General features: G+C 39.8%; 1 protein-coding gene across 1 annotated transcript; it reads left to right on the forward strand.

The window, feature by feature from the left end:
* The first annotated feature begins 3,294 nt into the window (after nucleotides 1-3,294).
* Nucleotides 3,295-15,081, forward strand: emb (embigin). The gene is made up of 9 exons (XM_061730103.1): nucleotides 3,295-3,467; nucleotides 6,003-6,086; nucleotides 6,347-6,530; nucleotides 8,819-8,901; nucleotides 9,010-9,146; nucleotides 11,000-11,161; nucleotides 11,341-11,458; nucleotides 14,554-14,581; nucleotides 14,685-15,081. The coding sequence occupies exons 1-9, from the start codon at nucleotides 3,401-3,403 to the stop codon at nucleotides 14,752-14,754; spliced, it is 933 nt and encodes a 310-aa protein (XP_061586087.1). The 5' UTR covers nucleotides 3,295-3,400; the 3' UTR covers nucleotides 14,755-15,081.
* Nucleotides 15,082-15,659: the final 578 nt, after the last annotated feature.

Genomic DNA, 15,659 nt, shown 5'->3' on the forward strand with positions numbered 1-15,659 from the left:
AGGGTGGCGCTAGAGAGTCTCATTTCTTAAAAGGAGCCTCAAGCTCCTTTAAAGACTTGCATCACAGAAATTTTAATTTATATATATATATATATATATATATATATATTATATATCTACATACAGTAATGGAAATCCCAGCAGGCCCTTGTTTTTATATATATATATATATATATATATATATATATATATATATATATATATATATACATATACATAGTTAAACTTTAATAAAATTTGAATTTCTGTGATGCAAGTCTTTAATTATTCAAAGCTAGCTGAGACTCCTGGTACCTGCCTGACATTTATTTGCTGAAAACAAGTTAAACTGAATTTTCCATTCCATTGAAAGTGAAGAAAATTCAAAGTAAAATATAGTATATATTAAAATATCTTTAACTCTTCTGTTCTCACACGGCACCTCTTATTTTATACCCAGCACTTTTGTCTCTACAGTCACACACTGATGAGTGCATCAGTGTGATGATGGGGTTAGGGTCAGGACTGAATCCACATTGGTCCGGCTCCTCAGCCGGGGTCACCCGTCGGTGTATTTTTCCACAACACCCACTGAAATCACGCTAGAAACGTGACGAGAGGAAGCTTTATCATGGTCTGTTCTGGGGAGCACATCTACGCTCCCAGGGTGTTATATTCCTAACTCAATATTGTTTGAACACAAGTTGACCTCATCCCTCGTGACGAAGGGAAAACACGGAGCTGGTGAACATGTTGCAGGTCCTGATTGAAGGAAGGATTTTAGGCAAGGCAAGTTTATTAGTATAGCACAATTCAACACAAGGTAATTCAAAGTGCTTTACATCAACATTAAAAGCGGCAAGATACAATTAAACAGTAAATAACAAATAAAATGATAAGAAAAGAGGTAAAATAATAAAGCACAAGTTGTTAAAAAGTAAGGGCAGTAGAGTACTGCAGGTAAGTATTTAATTTAAGAGTACGCTTCAACAGTAATGTTTTTAGGCCTGATTTAAAGGAGCTGACAGTTTGAGCAGACCTCAGCTCTACAGGAAGTTTGTAACACCGGTGAGGAGCAGATTTTAGAACATGTGGTTTGGTTTAAACCCACTTGTGCATCTGGTTGATCATCATTTTATGCTAAATAGCATACAAATGAAATGAAAACCCCCCATTTATCAGGCTTTTTCCAACATATCCAGTGAAAAATATCTGTAAACAACAGACTTTTTGACCAGCTGGCTGGTAAACAGAGAGAAGAAATACAAATATTAACAACAGAACAATGGAAACTGTGGTTGAGATTCAGAGTTCCTTTGTGAAACTATAAGATCTGGGGGGGGGGGGCTGTCCTGCATGTTTTAGATGTTTCTCTTCTGCTTCAACATAACTGATTCTAAATAATGCATAAAACATGCAGGCTAGCCTGCTGCAAAAACCTTGATCAGGTTTTTGCAGCAGAGGCCAGATTGAAGTCACTCCTGAAGGAATGAGAACCTGCTGTGAAGACATTTTTCTGTGAATGACGAGCGAGGTGCAAACCGTAAAGAAAACACTGAAGTCATACCAGGAAACCTGGGTGAGAACCCTAAAGCAGGGCTCATTAAGTCAGCTGTCCAAATTGAAGACATTTACCTGTTTCAACTCACCTGATTTTAGATGAATGTGTGTTTAACATACCTTGGTGACAGGCTGTTGAGCCATTCTTTTGATTCAGGTGTGCTAATGCAGTCACTAATTTCTTGCTTCCATGATGAAACAGTTTTTAATATGCTCTTATTGTAAATATAGCTCATGTGTTTTGTTCGTAGACATGTCAAGAGGACTGAAATCAGAAAAAGCTTTTTAAGTTGCTCAAATCTCTGGCTCTGACTGCATGTGAAATTTACAGTATTTTTTTTTTCCAATAAAAGAACTTCATTTATTTGGTTTTATAATTTGCACACAAAGGTAAAATATTTCCAGTCCTGGCTTCTTTCAGAAAGAGGAGATAATGTGCCCCCGAGTCACCAGGGTCCTCTCATATAACATGACAGAGAACCTTGCAAAAAAGCACCACAGTTCAGCTCAGCTGCACACAGATGGGTACAAATGTATCAGTTTTTTTTTTGTACATTATTTTTATTATACATTTTCAAAATGATACATGTCCAGTGCAGTATACATACAAATAACTTGAAATATGTAGCAGATCCAGAATACATACAAAGTAATGATTCCCAAGGTCCTCAGTGAATCCAATATTCAGGCAGTTCCCAGGTATTCCAACACTTTGCCAAATTTTGCTCCAAAAAGGCTCCTCTGATCACTTATTCCAAATCTCACTCTTTCCAGAGAAATATAGTTGGCTATCAACGACTTCCATAAATGTGTTGAGGGAGGTTCTTCTCCCACCCACTTAGTCATAATAGCCTTTCGGCCCAACATAAGCAAGAACTGTAAAGTGTTATTATGCCGTGATAGTGATTTAGGGATACATCCCAGTGGACATAGTAGTGGGTTTGGCTGTAATTGTTGTTGGATTATCACACCAACCTCGTCACATACAGTTTGCCAGAAACTTTGAATCTTTTCACATTCCCAAAGACAGTGCAATCTTGTTCCTAATCTAGTCTTACATTTTTGACAGTTTGGAGAGACCCCTGCTGTATATTTACTACAGGACTGTCTCAGAAAATTAGAATATTGTGATAAAGTCCTTTATTTGCTGTAATGCAAAAATGTCCTACATTCTGGATTCATTACAAATCAACTGAATTATTGCAAGCCTTTTATTATTTTAATATTGCTGATCATGGTTTACAGCTTAAGAAAACTCAAATATCCTATCTCAAAAACTTTGAATATTCTGGGAATCTTAATCTTAAACTGTAAGCCATAATCAACAATATTAAAATAATAAAAGGCTTGCAATATTTCAGTTGATTTGTAATGAATCCAGAATGTAGGACATTTTTGTTTTTTTTTAATTGCATTACAGAAAATAAAGAACTTTATCACAATATTCAAATTTTCTGAGACAGTCCTGTATATGGGGATATATAGACATTCTGTAGAATGTCATATTGCATTTCTCTGAGTCTGTTGCATATTGTTTTTTTTTTTTTTTTTTAATCAAAATGTGCATGCAAATGATGCTTCCCATCAGAGAACAGGGGCATTTGTGTCATTTTAACGAGTTTCCCTGCAGGAGGGAGCAGGCTGCAGGACTGTCTGGCTGAATAATGCATGGAGTCAGTCAGCAACCCGCAGGCTGCAGGGTGACTTCATGACTGCGTCACTGTGGAGGAGGAGGATGAGGAGGAGGGTGCTGCTGCTGCTGCTGCTGCTGCTGGAGGAGGAAGGTGGTGGTGCAGAGCCAGCACCAGCACCAGCAGCAGAGAGACAGAGGAACCTGCAGGGAGGACGAGGCTCCACCACCATGACATCCTCCAGCAAGCAGCTCCTTCTCCTCCTCCTGCTGATGCTCTTCTGCAGCAGCAACACAAGTAAAGACAGTCCGGCCTTTTCTCATTATCTGCTTGTCCTAAAGCTATTTTCTGGTCATTTTCATCCCTGAATGACCCGCTAACCTTGTGGGGAATTGAGGAAACAGAGGAAATAGTTACTATGTAATTTGAACACCGTGACGTCATATGTATGTATGAGCTGGTATTACACTAGGGCGGGTTTTAGTGTAAATAAATAAATAACATAGGGTGATAGAAGACTTATTATAATGGACACTTAAGTTTTTCAAGTTCGGTTATGTTTAGCAATTTTATTTAATTTCGTTTGGTGATTGTTTGATGTTTGTGTTTCCTAGCGTGAAACACTATCTATGGGGCGGTTTTCTAACGTTTCCTCCTTGGGTTTTCTTTTAAGCTTCCCCTAACGAAAGTTTAGATTTTTTTGTCGTGAAATTAGTGGAAAACAGGCTTCTGTTTGTCCAACTTGAAAGCAGAACTGGTTCATGATGAGAAACACGTGTTGGCAGGTGAACCGCTAAAGCCTGGTTTATGGTTCTGCGTTAAATCGACAGCGAAGCCTACGGCATAGAGTACGCGGCGACGCCGGTGGGCGTCGCCGCGTACTCTACGCCGTGGGGTCTGCGTTGGTGTAACGCGGAACCATAAATCAGCCTTAAAGGCTTCACCGCACCGACGTTTGTGAGAAAAACTAGTTAAAGTTTGTCACGTCGTGACATTTGAGACTTACGAGGGACAAATACCTTACTATCCCTTATACTGATGTTAAACAATATCACTAAAAACATTCATTTTTTAATGTGGGTTATACTTAAAGACTATCCCAAGTGGCTTAATATCAACTAACATTTAGGATGACAGTGAATGGGTAGAAGAAAACCTAATAAAACATCTTAAAATACTTTTTTTCTTCTCTCATTTCACATGTGTGTTGGAAATGCTTTAATTGGGTTTATTTTATCTTAAACTAAAAGTACATTCTGAGATAATGAGCTCTTAAAAGCTGGGGAAATCTCCATAGCAACTAGCAGGTGCCACTTAAATGAGAGTTACAAGTGAACCCCAGACATTTTGTGCTCCACTTGTTATGATGATAATAATAATAATTATAGCAATACTTCTCTGTCAGTTGTAGAATTGCATTGCTTGAAGAGATTATTCTGAATATTAAAGGAGCTGTATGTAAGAGCAATAATAAAACGAATCACAAAATCACCCCGATATGTCAACAGACATTTAAAAATCATGTTCATTTCAAATACTTATGTCACTGACAACAGCACTCAAGCCAGGATATTCCAGTTTAAAAAGAGGAGTTGCAGCCCTCAACTGATGTTTATGTTGTCATTTTTTGTTTTGGCCTGAAGCTCCACCCTCCACCTATCTCCCAATCACCAAGTCAGTATTGTTTCTGAAGCTCCACCCTCCACCTATCTCCCAATCACCAAGTCAGTATTGTTTCTGAAGCTCCACCCTCCACCTATCTCCCAATCACCAAGTCAGTATTGTTTCTGAAGTTCCACCCTCCACCTATCTCCCAATCACCAAGTCAGTATTGTTTCTGAAGCTCCACCCTCCACCTATCTCCCAATCACCAAGTCAGTATTGTTTCTGAAGCTCCACCCTCCACCTATCTCCCAATCACCAAGTCAGTATTGTTTCTGAAGCTCCACCCTCCACCTATCTCCCAATCACCAAGTCAGTATTGTTTCTGAAGCTCCACCCTCCACCTATCTCCCAATCACTAAGTCAGTATTGTTTCTGAAGCTCCACCCTCCACCTATCTCCCAATCACCAAGTCAGTATTGTTTCTGAAGCTCCACCCTCCACCTATCTCCCAATCACCAAGTCAGTATTGTTTCTGAAGCTCCACCCTCCACCTATCTCCCAATCACCAAGTCAGTATTGTTTCTGAAGCTCCACCCTCCACCTATCTCCCAATCACCAAGTCAGTATTGTTTCTGAAGCTCCACCCTCCACCTATCTCCCAATCACCAAGTCAGTATTGTTTCGGCATCCGGGTTGCCAGCTCGGCTCTAATTATCGCAGCCATGGCAGCCTACGTTCCTGCTGCATTCTGCAGCCTACCTGGCAACCTCTGGTCGGGGGGAGGAGGGGGGGGGGGGTACACGCCGCTCAACAATATTTTGAAAGTGACTGCAGTACCAGTTTTGGCCATTTCTTACAGACGGCTCCTTTAAAGACCTTTTTTAAAACCCTAAAATCTGACCCCAGTCTTGAAACTAATTCCATCAAATTAAAGGCAAATTAAAGGTAGGGAGTTTCTGGATGACAGTTCATGTAGCAAAAATGTAGGATAAAGTTCCTCCCCCCTCAAATTACTGCAACATAGACATGTAATGTTTTATAGATTCTAAAAATCTAATAACCTTACAATTTCTTTCTCGAAATTTGTTTCTGGGATTCTAAAATATTACAATTTTATGAGACCTACATCCTTCATTGAGCTGTTTAATTGTGAAATTGCTGTGCTATGTTCTCTCTCCACTAGGACTGTGTTAATTTGTTTAAATGACGTGTTTGTTTTGCATCCAGAGACGGTGGAGCCCTCACCAACACCTCCACCACTGGTTCCTGTCAGTCCGCTGCCAACACTCACCACGACGGTCACTCTGACAGGTATTACCGTCGGATTATGTTTTATGATAGATTCACAAGATTTCAGTGTATTGTTTTTTAACTTTTTTTTTTTTTTTATCCCTGGTGGTTTTGTAAATATTACTAGGAATTGTAAAAATTCTGCCGAGGGGATTATTTCACCTCTAGAACGTGGTACCAGGGCATGGGTGTGTTGGGTCATAATGAGCTGCTGCACCTTTCTGGTGGGTTCTGATTTGACCTCGGGTCCGTCTGAAAGCCCTTTGTGATGTTTCACGCAGGTCAGAGTCACGTGAAGAGAATTGAGCTGATAAATCGGGCCAATCTGTCCCTGGAGTGCATTTGGCCCGGTGGTCAGAACCACTCACTGAACATAACGGGCTACTGGGCTAAAGATGGACGTGAGGTTCAGGGCAGTCGTGTCACGGTGCTGCCGGAGAATGAGCAGTATAAACTCAAAGCAGGGTAAGTATTTCATGTGCTTAGTTTATACTATTTATCGAATCAGTTTTACGACCCAGAACAGAAATAAAATGCAGTGAGATATGTGGTATATGATGGTAAATCTGTACATTTAATCTGACAGAAACAAAGTTCATAGTTCATATTTTGTCTCATTAGTTTTTTGTCATAACATAAATCCAATTTTGCATTTTAAGCGTGCAACGTGTTCCAAATTGACGGCACAGTTAAATAATCATCATTTTAGTAAGCAATGTCTGCAGGTGATTGCAATTGAAACAACATGTGCAGAGGGTAAACAGTTAAATGTGTGAGAAAAAATTTAAAAATAATTTCCCTCAAAGAACATTTGGAAGGGGCTTTCAAATATATCTCACTAATGGCATAATATACAGGACTGTCTCAGAAAATTAGAATTTTGTGATAAAGTTCTTTATTTTCTGTAATGCAATTAAAAAAAAACAAAAATGTCATACATTCTGGATACATTACAAATCAACTGAAATATTGCAAGCCTTTTATTATTTTAATATTGCTGATTATGGCTTACAGTTTAAGATTAAGATTCCCAGAATATTCTAATTTTTTGAGATAGGATATTTGAGTTTTCTTAAGCTGTAAGCCATGATCAGCAATATTAAAATAATAAAAGGCTTGCAATATTTCAGTTGATTTGTAATGAATCCAGAATGTATGACATTTTTGTTTTTGTAATTGCATTACAGAAAATCACAATATTCAAATTTTCTGAGACAGTCCTGTAAATATATTTTTCAAGGAATCTGGATGAATTTCAGTGCGTAAAGGGCAAGAATGCAGGTGTAAGTTGGATACTAGTGATACTCAAACCCTCAACGCACCTGATCAATAATTATCCTTTGACAGTAGCTAATAGGCTATAATCACATAAAACAAAGCGACTGTAAACTCGAAAGTAAGCACGTGTTCTGCACACATGAGAACGGCATGGGTATGGATGGAGACGTGAGCGCTGCACCAGCACGCCTTCAAACGTGTCCTTGATGGAGAAAAGTGTGGAGGAGTGTAACATGAAAGGTTTTACAGTGATAACCGTGAATTATTAAGATACTCTACAGGCCTGTTTCCAGGAAGAAAAACAGATAAAATCATCTTTAATCACTTGGTATCCTCGTTGCCCGAATGCCTTTGAGGGAGTATCAACATTATGAAAGGGTCAAAGTTGTACTGTTGAAACTTTTTATCAAATATGTTGCACACAGGAAACACTGTGAACTAAAGGAATTTTGGACTGGGATGGAACTTGACATCACAAAACATGAAATGAAAACAAAAGTGGAAGACTAGGTGTAAAGGGCGTTGCAGGTGTTTTTAAAAAAAGACGCAACTGTCTTTTAAATTGGCTGCTCAACTTGGCAAACGTGGCAGTTGAACAGATTTATGAGAAAACGCTTCATGTAATAATGTTTTTTTTATGACCAACTTTTTATTGATTTTCAAAGTAATTTTAACCCATGCAAGGTAGGATAACAATGAGGGAAAAAAATATATATTTCAAACAATATTCAAGAGGAGCATCAACATTTCAAACATATACTTGTAACAGTATAACATTTATCAAAAGAGGATGCTCTGCAATTATAATGTGCACTGAAATCCCCCCACCCAATGACTGCACTGATCTCCCCGCCCTCACCCACCCTCCTCTTTTCTTGTCTTGACAAAATACATTCAAGCGTTATCAGACTTAACTTAAATACTACATGAAACACAATCCTTATATGAAAAAACAAAACAAGCACCAACAAAAAATCGAAAAAACAAAAATACACATTACAATTACATCTAACTTATTTTTTTTTATTATTAACTTTGTTATTGTTGAGTTGATTACTAGATGTCAAAGGGATATTATTCCACACTCGTTTCCAGTCTATATTTTGTCCATGATCTTTTAAATCAATATTCCATACTCTGACAATGCCAATCGGAACATACAGTTTTTGTTGCAGTTTTTTATATAAATATATGATACAAATCCACCAATTTTTTGTAAATGTATTATCTTCACTAGCATAGCATATGAATAGGTAAAGCTTGGCCCAAAGGTACCCCATATGTACGCATTACTGTTCTTAATTGTAAATTTAAAAAAAAGGTACCGCCAGGTAAATCAAATTACTGTTTTAATTCATTAAAAGACAGTAGCCCTGTGTCATTTATTATATGTGACAAGGTGTGAACACCTTTATTACTTCATTCATGTAATAATGTTATACTAAATATTTAAAACAATTTATTTTCCTTCACAGGTTCAGTATCATTGCAGAGGTAAACCTGGGGAATTACTCGTGTGTGTTTGGAAGTGAAGCAAAAGTAGATTTTATTTTGGCAGGTATGGATGAAGTCCTTTCTTAAGTGTGATATAACTTCACCGTAATAGTTAATGGCTCGTCATCTCCCTGATTATCCATAAAATGACGCCTGCGTCCTGCTCCGTCAGCTCCACAGATGGCTGAAACCCGAGATAAGCCCGTCGTCAGCTACGTGGGGGATTCTGTGGTGTTGGTGTGTAAAATGGAGGAGGCCAAACCAATGCCCAACACCTGGCACTGGTACAAGGACAATGGCACGGAAAAGGTGAGCAAACTGTCCCAACGTGTCTCTAACGTGTTTTTGAAGGACATTTGTGTTACTGGTCATTGTTGAATGGACACTTTTTCCAAAGTCCAGGGTTTTCCGAGCCTGAATTTCACTTTGCAGAAATCCTCCCTGGTGAAACGGGTCTAGTTCCCCCTCCGATTCACGGCCACTTTCACCAATACAGAATGTAGCAAGCAAATCTCCGCGGGTTGGAGGTGAGGTTTATGCAATGTCTCGGAGAGCCGCCGTTGAAAACCACCCAGCTGGATGCTGAGAGCACCATGGATCAGGTTCCTGCTTGATTGTCTGATTGACTGCGTTTCCATGCATCAATAACCCTTTCAAAACCCGAATATTGGCAATAACCCGGTTTTGCACGGCCATGTAAACACCAATAACCCCTTTGAATAACCCGGATTTGCTCATATTCAGGTTTTTAAAAACCTGAATATGACCCCTGGGTTACTCCTTTTAAAACCCGAATATTGGGTCATATAAACGTCAAACGGAATATCCTCATCAAACGGAACAGGAATTTGTTTTCTGCACATGCTCTGTTCACAAGGAATCCTGGTCTTTTGAATCCAGGAAGTTCTTATAAACACGGAGAAACACAAGACCAGGAGGAGACTAATCACTTCATAAGAGCCGCCGGTCCGGGAGCTGATTTATGGTTCCGTGTTAAATCGACGCAGAGCCTACGGCGTAGGGTACGGCGTACGGCGTGCGTCGCCGCGTAACACGGAACCATAAATCAGCCTTTATTCTGGCAAGATCTGAAAAGACTTCGCAAAAACGGGCAAGCGAGTGATTATGTACATTCACTGAGTGACTATTATGAAAGTAAAATATATATTTCTCACTAGAAATGTAATCAAAACGCATTTTTATGCAGAAACTAACTCAAAATATTGATTTTATTCACTAAAAAATAAGAAATGTCCGCCATTGTTTTTTCGTTTAATTCAGTCTGCAAATGACGACGTAAAGCATTCTGGGAAATTTCTCTAGCCCCCGGTCAGCGAGTCAGCATCTGAAATCCCTCACTCTGAAGGGCTAGATTGATACACACTAGCCCTCGTTATGTCCACTAGCCCTACATGCAAAGAGGAATTGGGACACCACTACCCTCACGGGAACCCGCAAAATGTAGGGGTAGTGCTGAAAAGTAGGACTAGAGGGGGATTGGGACTGGCCCTAACATCGCAGTTACACATCTTTCAGAACTTGTTTCTGAGCCCCATCCTGCTCATTTTTAGGAAAGTAAATTAGGTTTCCCATTTTTAGAGATATTTACACAAATTCTTTGCTTTTTTGGGCGGAAATGTCTTCTCTCTCGTTACATCCATCCATCTCTGATTTGTTGTTCCGAGTTTGTTCCCGTTGTCACCACTAACCATGCGAGAACGGCCACCCAGGTTATAGCAGGTGGCCGTTCTCGCGAGGTTAGTGACAATTTAGTTTGCAGTTTGAAAATTATTATATTATAAAACGGGAAATGCACAGGAAAATACTAATACGGGAGGACGGTGGGAAAGAGGGTAAAATACGGTAGTTTCCCGGCCAAAACGGGAGACTTGACAGGTATGCGTCGCCTACGTCACATGCTGTATTTCTCTGATCGGTTTCCCCCACCCACTGGTTTCCAGAAGCAGGTTTCTCTGTGTCTGTTGGGGCCGTCCCTTAGGAAGTCGAGGACTAATGCAGAACACTCAGAGCAGATCTTCACATCGAAGAGGAAAAGCACCAGAATGACTCTTCAAAAACAAATGCATGAAAACCTGCTCAGCCTGAACAGATGCCCCCCGACAGATAAAGTGACTAATGCTGCGGAGGTTTGTGTCTCCAAGGAGCAGATCTTCAGTGCCCCAGCGCCGCATCGTTATGAGATCTACAACGATGAGAGGAAAACCAAACTTAAGGTGAAAAACCTGACCGAGGCGGACTCTGGCCGGTTCTACTGCGGCGCCGTCTACAACATCAGCACCTCCATGAGCCACATGTCGCTGAAGGTCAGACCACATTCACTCAAATACTGCCTTTTTTAAACTTTAGGTTCATATGAGTTTGACTAGATAAGAGAATTACTGTGATTACATCTAGATCTCAGGAGTTTTCAAACTGGCGACTTGTACACTATGTGAAATAATTAAAACCATTTTAAACTCACACCTATATGACAATTGTGAAGGTAATCACCTTCATGGAGCCGCTGAAGCCCTTCATAAGCATCATGGCGGAGGTTATCGTGCTGGTCGCCGCCATACTTCTCTGGGAAAGAAGCCGGTCCAAGAAAAACAACACAGAAGGTATTAGCATGTACCGCCAGGTGGTAAAGGAAGTACAACCTCAGTCAAGGGGGTGGGAGTGGCCTAACTTAGGCCCAATCCCACCCCCTACTTTCTACCACTAGCCCTCCCTCACTACCACTACCCCTAAAAAAGAAGGGACAGATTTTAGGGCACTTGAAATCTTCCCAGGGCCCTGTCCCAATACTCCCACTACTCCTACTTTCAGCACCACCCCTAAAATCAGGAAGCTGAGAGCCAAAAGCTGTTTTAATTTTAGCTGTAGCGCTGTTAATATGCCACTTTAGTTTTAATATTTTTTCAGGCATAAAAGTAACCGTTAAGATCCCCAACCTGGGCTCAGTTTATCCAAATAACGCCTGTTAAGAAATTTGATCCGATGTTTTCGGAGATGAGAAGAGCCGCCGGGTCGGAGCAGCAGCAGCCGGAGTACAGACGTGATCGCCCTGCGCCGTCGACCCGGGGAGAAACCTGCAGCTCTGTGGAGAATTACCGCTGGCTGAAATAAATCATTTAGGAAGATAAATGTTGGTTTAATAGATGAAATCTAACAGTTGTAGCTACGCCTGTTAAGAAATTTGCCCCGAAAAATTTTGAGATTTCTGCCTGCCGGCTCCAGAGCTGATTTATGTGTCTGCGTTAAATCAACGCAGAGCCTACGGCGTAGGGTACGGCGTGGGGGACGGCGTAGGGTACGGCGTAGGGTACGGCCCGCGTAACATCGACGCAGAGCGCACGGCGTAGGTTACGTAACCTACGCCGTGTCGTCAGTATGGATGTCTCGATCAGGTTTTTCGGCCCCGATCCGATTCCCAGTCATTTGATTTTTTGAGTATCTGCCGATACCGAGTCCCGATCCCATACTTTCGTAACACATTCAAATAATGAACAAATGAAAAATAAGCAGATCCAGGTCGTCCCCCATTTTTTATTTTATTCACCTTATTTTATCATTTAGCATTTAAACAGTTCTCTTCGAGCTAGCTTGAACAATCAAGTAATAATAGTGCAACTGTTAACTTGCAAAAATAATGCATATTTAAACATAAAATAAAAACACCAGCTCAACTTAAAATACCCAGCAGGCATGTAAACAAATAAGGAAATAAAAGAGCAACAGTGTCAAAGTAAGGCAGTAATTTGCTTCTTAGACTGAACTCTTACTTCTTACTGTCCTTTTCTGGCTTAAAGAATAAAATGTTTGTGTTTGAAGGACCTACAATCTTCCAGATAGAAGGGTGTCCATCACGCTGCCCGCGTGCAAAGTCTGCAAGAATGTGTGACGCAGCCTGCAGGGTTTTTCTGGACGTTCAGCTGAGGAAGTCGACACAGAGGCTTCTTTCGGTTTTAAATCACTGTTGTAACTTAACTTAAATTTATTTACCTTCGCTGTAACACTGCTGTGTGCATATCAAAGAAAACAACTTTATTGAGCTCACTTTACGTGACACGGCCCACACTCCACCCTCACCTCACCCATAGCTCTCTTCATATTAGCAGTGTTGTTGTACAAAAATTATGTGGACCCGTTGCTTGTTGATACACCAGTTGTTTAGCATTTTTCCACAGTTTTTGATGCGCTGATCAAAATAATGAGAATATACCGATCCCTGATCGAGATGCAACGACCGATTTCGATCAAGTCTTAAGCAACGTGATCGGGCCAATTTCCGATCACATGATCGGATCGGGACATCCCTAATCGTCATCAATCTGTGCCAAGGCCTTTTCCTGAGGGCTTCTTTGGGGTGTTTTCAACAATTACAGGACTGTCTCAGAAAATTAGAATATTGTGATAAAGTTCTTTATTTTCTGTAATGCAATTTAAAAAAACAAAAAATTCATACATTCTGGATTCATTACAAATCAACTGAAATATTGCAAGCCTTTTATTATTTTAATATTGCTGATTATGGTTTACAGTTTAAGATTAAGATTCCCAGAATATTCTAATTTTTTGAGATAGGATATTTGAGTTTTCTTAAGCTGTAAACCATGATCAGCAATATTAAAATAATAAAAGGCTTGCAATATTTCAGTTGATTTGTAATGAATCCAGAATGTATGACATTTTTGCATTACAGAAAATAAAGGACTTTATCACAATATTCTAATTTTCTGAGACAGTCCTGTATAAGGTTTTTGTGTCTACAGCACGTTCTTCCAGAAGTCTTCCAGTTTATTTAGATGCAACTTTGCAAACCTTCTCTCAATAAAGATGTGAAAGGACTCGTGTAATTGAGAGAAAACCCATTTAAACCAGCTATATGTGCAGTCTTTTACGTTTACTGTTCTGAGTCCTGTATATAAACTGTGCAGCTTCTCCAACCACAGCGTGGTCTGACCTTGGAGAGACCTTCATCCACCCTTGAATACTGTCAGCCGTCTAGAATAGTTTTGACTTGTGAACAGTCTTACTTGCTGGAAATTGTTTGGAAATGGCGTTTTTAATCCTTCCCACATCGATAAGTCCTTCTGTGCTGATGTCTTTCCTCTCTGGTATTATGTTAAAGCATTTATAGAGGTGCCGAAAAAAATGTAAAATTTAAAAATTTAAAATCTGGCAACGGTCAAATGGTAGTTAATTTTATTGAATGTGTAAAACCTTGAACTGAAAGAGGATGTAATTTCTTTCCCACGACTTTTTGTAAATGTCATGAATTCTTGTTTCTTCACACAATTTCCCCATTTTTGTGTTCCCTTAAGGAACCCATGTTAAAATCATCTTTCACTGATTTAACAACTCGCATTAAGCCTGCTCAAGGTTTCTTCCCTCCTAAAGGGGAGTTTTTCTTGCCACTGTTTGGCTTAAGGCTTTTCTCCCACTATGGGAGTTTTTACCTGCCATTGTTTATGTAATAATTGCTCGGGGGTTTATGTTTATGTTCATGTTCTGGATCTCTGGAAAGCATCTAGAGACAACATCTGTTGTATTAGACGCTATATAAATAAAATTGAATTGAATTGAATTAAATGTTTACACGGATTCGTGCACCAAGCGAATATCTGGCATCGTGCAATTTAATCGTGCATTAAATTTTCATACATTTCTTGTCAAGTAGTTAAAGCCTTATTCCTTCTCGTCTCATTGTCAGATGCTACGAATGCTGACCAAAACACGCTGTGAGTATGATGGACATTTCTCTACATGTTTATTTGCTTCATGCATTTGCACGTTCTCTTGATGTATAACAATAAATGTGTGTATAATTAACTTTTACTTCAGGCAACAAGAAGACGATAATGGAACAGAGGAAAGTCCTTCGATGAGGCAGCGGAAAGTGGAAAGTCCATAAAGCCTGATGACAATCAAATTCAAGCTTCCATAAAAATCAAACTAGAAGAGTTTGAAAGCAATATTTGAACGGTTGTTTTATGTCATTTCTTCTCCTCTTTTAATCTCTTCACCGTAACTGCTGCTGTACACGAGTCTTGGATTGCTAGCAGTGCCTTACACCCCTGAAATGCATTTAGTAAATCACCTTTGTGCATCTAACGTCACCTCAACTTGACCGGTGTCACTTTCATGTTAATGTATCAAAAGATTTTAATATTTACGCAACATGAACAATGTGATGTCTATTAAATGATCAAAAATGTGATATTAAAACACAAAAACGTGGGGCAGTATGAAGTTTTTTTTTCTTCATGAATATAAACTGAAGATACAGAGCATCGGTGAAACTCTGAAAGGTCACATTCTGTAAGGGTTGTAAATGTTCCTACTTTTGGAGAATCGTACAGAAATACACGGCTGTAGACATTTTGCTGACTTGACGCCACACGAGTCAGCGAAGCTTCAGCTGTGGCTGTCGGGAAGCTGGATTTCAAGAATACTAAACCCTAGGGGTGGGGAAAAAAAATCGATATTTCAATATATTGTTGTGCTCTCTGTTTCAATAAATAATCGATATACTGTCGGCTAATATCGATATTTTATTACAACACACTTAATGGTTTATGCGGTTGTCACCGCACTATTGTTCAAGCTCTGCCCCGCCCGCCCCCGCTGCCCTCGTGAGCAAAACAAACATGCCGCCTGAGAAACCAGCTCAGAAAATACAGAACCACGGGTTACTTCGTACAGACAGCGGGCTGAGCAGCACTGTTAATGCTGGAAAACTTGCTGTTTGAGCCGGTGTTTAAACTTCCATGTGCGTTAATGTCCGCTCGCACAGACAACCAGCTGCGTTAAGAAACG

The sequence above is a fragment of the Cololabis saira genome, chromosome 9 (genome assembly GCF_033807715.1).
Source record: "Cololabis saira isolate AMF1-May2022 chromosome 9, fColSai1.1, whole genome shotgun sequence".
Taxonomy (NCBI): domain Eukaryota; kingdom Metazoa; phylum Chordata; class Actinopteri; order Beloniformes; family Belonidae; genus Cololabis; species Cololabis saira.